At 37.5% G+C, this 3,220-nt stretch overlaps 1 protein-coding gene across 1 annotated transcript; it reads right to left on the bottom strand.

Annotated features, from left to right (window-relative positions):
• Positions 1 to 263: 263 nt before the first annotated feature.
• On the bottom strand, positions 264 to 1,517 carry LOC137471976 (gallinacin-2). Its single transcript, XM_068186683.1, has 3 exons — positions 1,407 to 1,517; positions 1,006 to 1,126; positions 264 to 494 (listed from the first exon to the last, which is right to left on the bottom strand). The coding sequence occupies exons 1-3, from the start codon at positions 1,462 to 1,464 to the stop codon at positions 449 to 451; spliced, it is 225 nt and encodes a 74-aa protein (XP_068042784.1). The 5' UTR covers positions 1,465 to 1,517; the 3' UTR covers positions 264 to 448.
• Between the last annotated feature and the right edge of the window lie 1,703 nt (positions 1,518 to 3,220).

Here is a 3,220-nt window from a genome sequence, read left to right as displayed (position 1 = left end):
ATTACTGTTTTCCCAAGAAAAGATTTCTGCATAGTAAGAAATAAGGGACTTTGGCATCTGAACACATTCCGACAATGGGAAGCTGAGTTCTTTAACCAGCCTTTCTCTTGGCACTGTAGGTTAAGGGCTGTGTAGACCTTGAGAGCTGTATAGCTCAGAAAAACTCAAGGAGCAGTTTGCACCAGAAATTGTTCTCCTCTGGGGTTTGTGTGTCAAAGCCCAGGCAGGATCATGACCACAGTTTCAGTGCATGTTTCAGTGACCAATGCTAAGCAACAACAATTTATTTAGAAGGAGGGAAAGCAATGCAGAACACATTTGGATTTACTGTACATCATAAAGCCTTTTGCTTTGGCAATGGAAGGAGTGTGAGGCTTTGCAGCAGGATCCAGCGGGTTTAGGAGTAAGGAGATTCCAAGCAAATTTGTAGGCTTAGAAGAAATTTTCATTACTCTTCAATGAATGGCTCATCAACATCTCTTACGTTCCATGGCCTGCACAAAGGAAAAAAAATCAGATTTTCTTTCTGCTTATGTTCCCTTCTTACTCACTCTCAGCCCATGCTTTTTTTCCTCCTGGACACAAATTCTTCCCAAAATAGTTCATGTCATTTGTAGTCATGTTGAGACAGCTCAATGCAATCACACCTGTGACTAAGGAGACTGTTGCCCTATTGTTTAGGAAAGGCAGGGAATTAAATTGATATCCCTAGATTCTGGGGTGAGTGCATTCATTCCTGAGTGAAAATAGAAGACTTTTTTCATACGATAATTTAATACAACAAAAACCTCACCCTGTGCCTAAGAGCATTTTCCAAATACTTCTTGGGCAACATGTAACACTTGACTCAACACGGAACACTTGACTATCCTCATGGCATAAGAGTTTTTTTCCTTATACCTAATTTAAATATTCAGGAATACCTTGGGGTTTTAGGAGGGAGGCAAAATATTTACTATTTCTCTGCTCATCCTGCAGATGAGCCTTGATGAATGCTGAACTCACGGTTTGCAGCAGGAGCGGAACCCAAAGCAACTTCCAACTTTAACCAGGTGGAAGGGACATCCTCCAAAGTGACAGCTCCCTCCTCTACAGAAAAGCATTTCCCTCCGGGGTGAAGACAAACCTGCAACAAGAACAAAATAATTCCTTTCCCCTTGCTCTGCAGGGCAGGGAATTGCAGTGGAAGGGTTTCTCATTCCTTCAGCTGTCTTTGTCACAGCCTTGGCTGTTTTGAAAGGCCGTGTGGGCAGTGAGGTTACAAAGCAGGTCTAGCAAAAGCACTGGGCTGATTGATTAATTCCTGACTGGCTTCTAGCAATTTGAAAGAGAAGTGGTTAAAATGAGCTGGGAATTTTTCTTCAGGTGCACAAAAATCTCTTTCTTGCATCTCTTTCCCATCTTACCTGGAGAAACCTGGAGTGCCAAGAAGAGGAGAGAAAAGAGCAGGTAAAGGATCTTCATGGCTGAGGATGTGCTGTGGCACTGTTGGGAAAAGGACCAAGATGTAAGAGACAGTCCCTGGGATATGCAGTCTCCTGAGCTAGACACTGTGTAAATAACAATTACATTTACATAAATTTTATCTTCAATCTTTCAAAAATAATCAGTAAAACCCTGACTATGGTGTGGTGCAAAATGTTTTCAGGACATGTGATCATTAAGTTATTTAATAGTTTGGTAGCTCAGATTTCTTTTCCATTTCGCAAATAGTCCTTAGCCAGAACAGAATCATGGAATCCCAAAATGGTTTGGATTGGAAGGAACCTTGAAACTCATCTTGTTCCAACCCCCAGGGCTGAAACACCTTCCACTAGACCAGGTTGTTCAAAGTCCCATCCAACCTGGTCTTAAGTACCTCCATAACTTTATTTTTAGCTAAATGACTTTATCTAGTAAATAAACAGCATAAAGCAAAATTAGGTGATAATACTGTAAAAATTACCAACTTCAGGGGAAAGAAAAAATTTCATTTGTAATGTTTAAATTTATCAAGAGATCAATTTGCTCAACATGTCCAGTCTTGGTCTACAGGCAGCAATTCTAGAATGGTACAATCAAATCAATTCCCATTTAAAAAGAAAATTTAAAAAGCAAACATATGATACCTTCATTGGAAGATTTTCAACTAATATTAGGATTAACTTTATAGGATAAGATAGTCTAGCAGAGTGCTTATGGATAAAAAAGTGGGAGTTAATGTTTGATATCCTGGCATTAGGGATGTTCTGATCTGCCACAAATTATGGTCTCTCAAGCAAGGAATGGAAATGAGATTGTGCTGAAATGTTCTATTGCTGAGAACAGAACTGATAGAGGGTGACCCAAAACTGTTTCAAAATTAGTATTAGAACTTTACACAAGTTTTTATATATTTGAAAACATCAGGAGAAATAAGGAGATGAAGTGAACAATTCTGAAAAGGAAATAAGGGTTTTAATGTAGAGACATAAATATAAAATACTAGATATAAAATATGTATTATATACTATATTAAAATATATAAATATATAAACATCATTATATGCTTATTATGCACTACAAAAATATTGTATAACTATTTATAATATGTTTATATTCAAAGGCTGTATATTTAATGGAAATATATAGATATAGACATGCAGATTTCCACTGAGAGGTCACCAATTTCTCTGGGCCAAAGACCTCTCTAAAGTAACCTGAACCAATCAAACATTTATTTTTCCTAGGACTTAGGGAGCAGAAAAAATTATTAAAGCATTCTAGGTATTAGCATATATTTGAACTACTTATTCAACATGTTCAATTTTCCAAAATCTTAGGTTTATCATTTTAGTTACATACAAATTAAAGTTAATAACACAGAGGTTTGGGAGTTGGATTTTTGTGGAAAAAACAAAAGCTGACTTTGAAAGAAAAGAACTGAGACATTACCAGGTATCAGGTGAGCTGTGAAGCCAAACAAGACTTGCTCTTGGTCCCTTCCCTCCTGAAGGCTTTGGCTCTGGGACTGGGATGCTCTTTTATAAGGCGAGACTGACAAAAAAGACTGACAAGTACTTTCTCTTCTCAGCCATTCATTGAACCAATCCAAAAATTGCTCTTTTTTTTCTGGTGGTATCTAATCCAACCAGAAACCAGATGCTTTTCATTTCCCAATGATAAAACAGATGTTTCTCTCCAAACCTGTTTAAGCTTTTTTCCTGGAAAATGCCATGTTTTTTCGTGAAATACCTCTTGT

Source organism: Anomalospiza imberbis, chromosome 3 (genome assembly GCF_031753505.1).
Source record: "Anomalospiza imberbis isolate Cuckoo-Finch-1a 21T00152 chromosome 3, ASM3175350v1, whole genome shotgun sequence".
Classification (NCBI taxonomy): domain Eukaryota; kingdom Metazoa; phylum Chordata; class Aves; order Passeriformes; family Viduidae; genus Anomalospiza; species Anomalospiza imberbis.
This window is presented reverse-complemented; position numbering and strand designations above follow the sequence as displayed.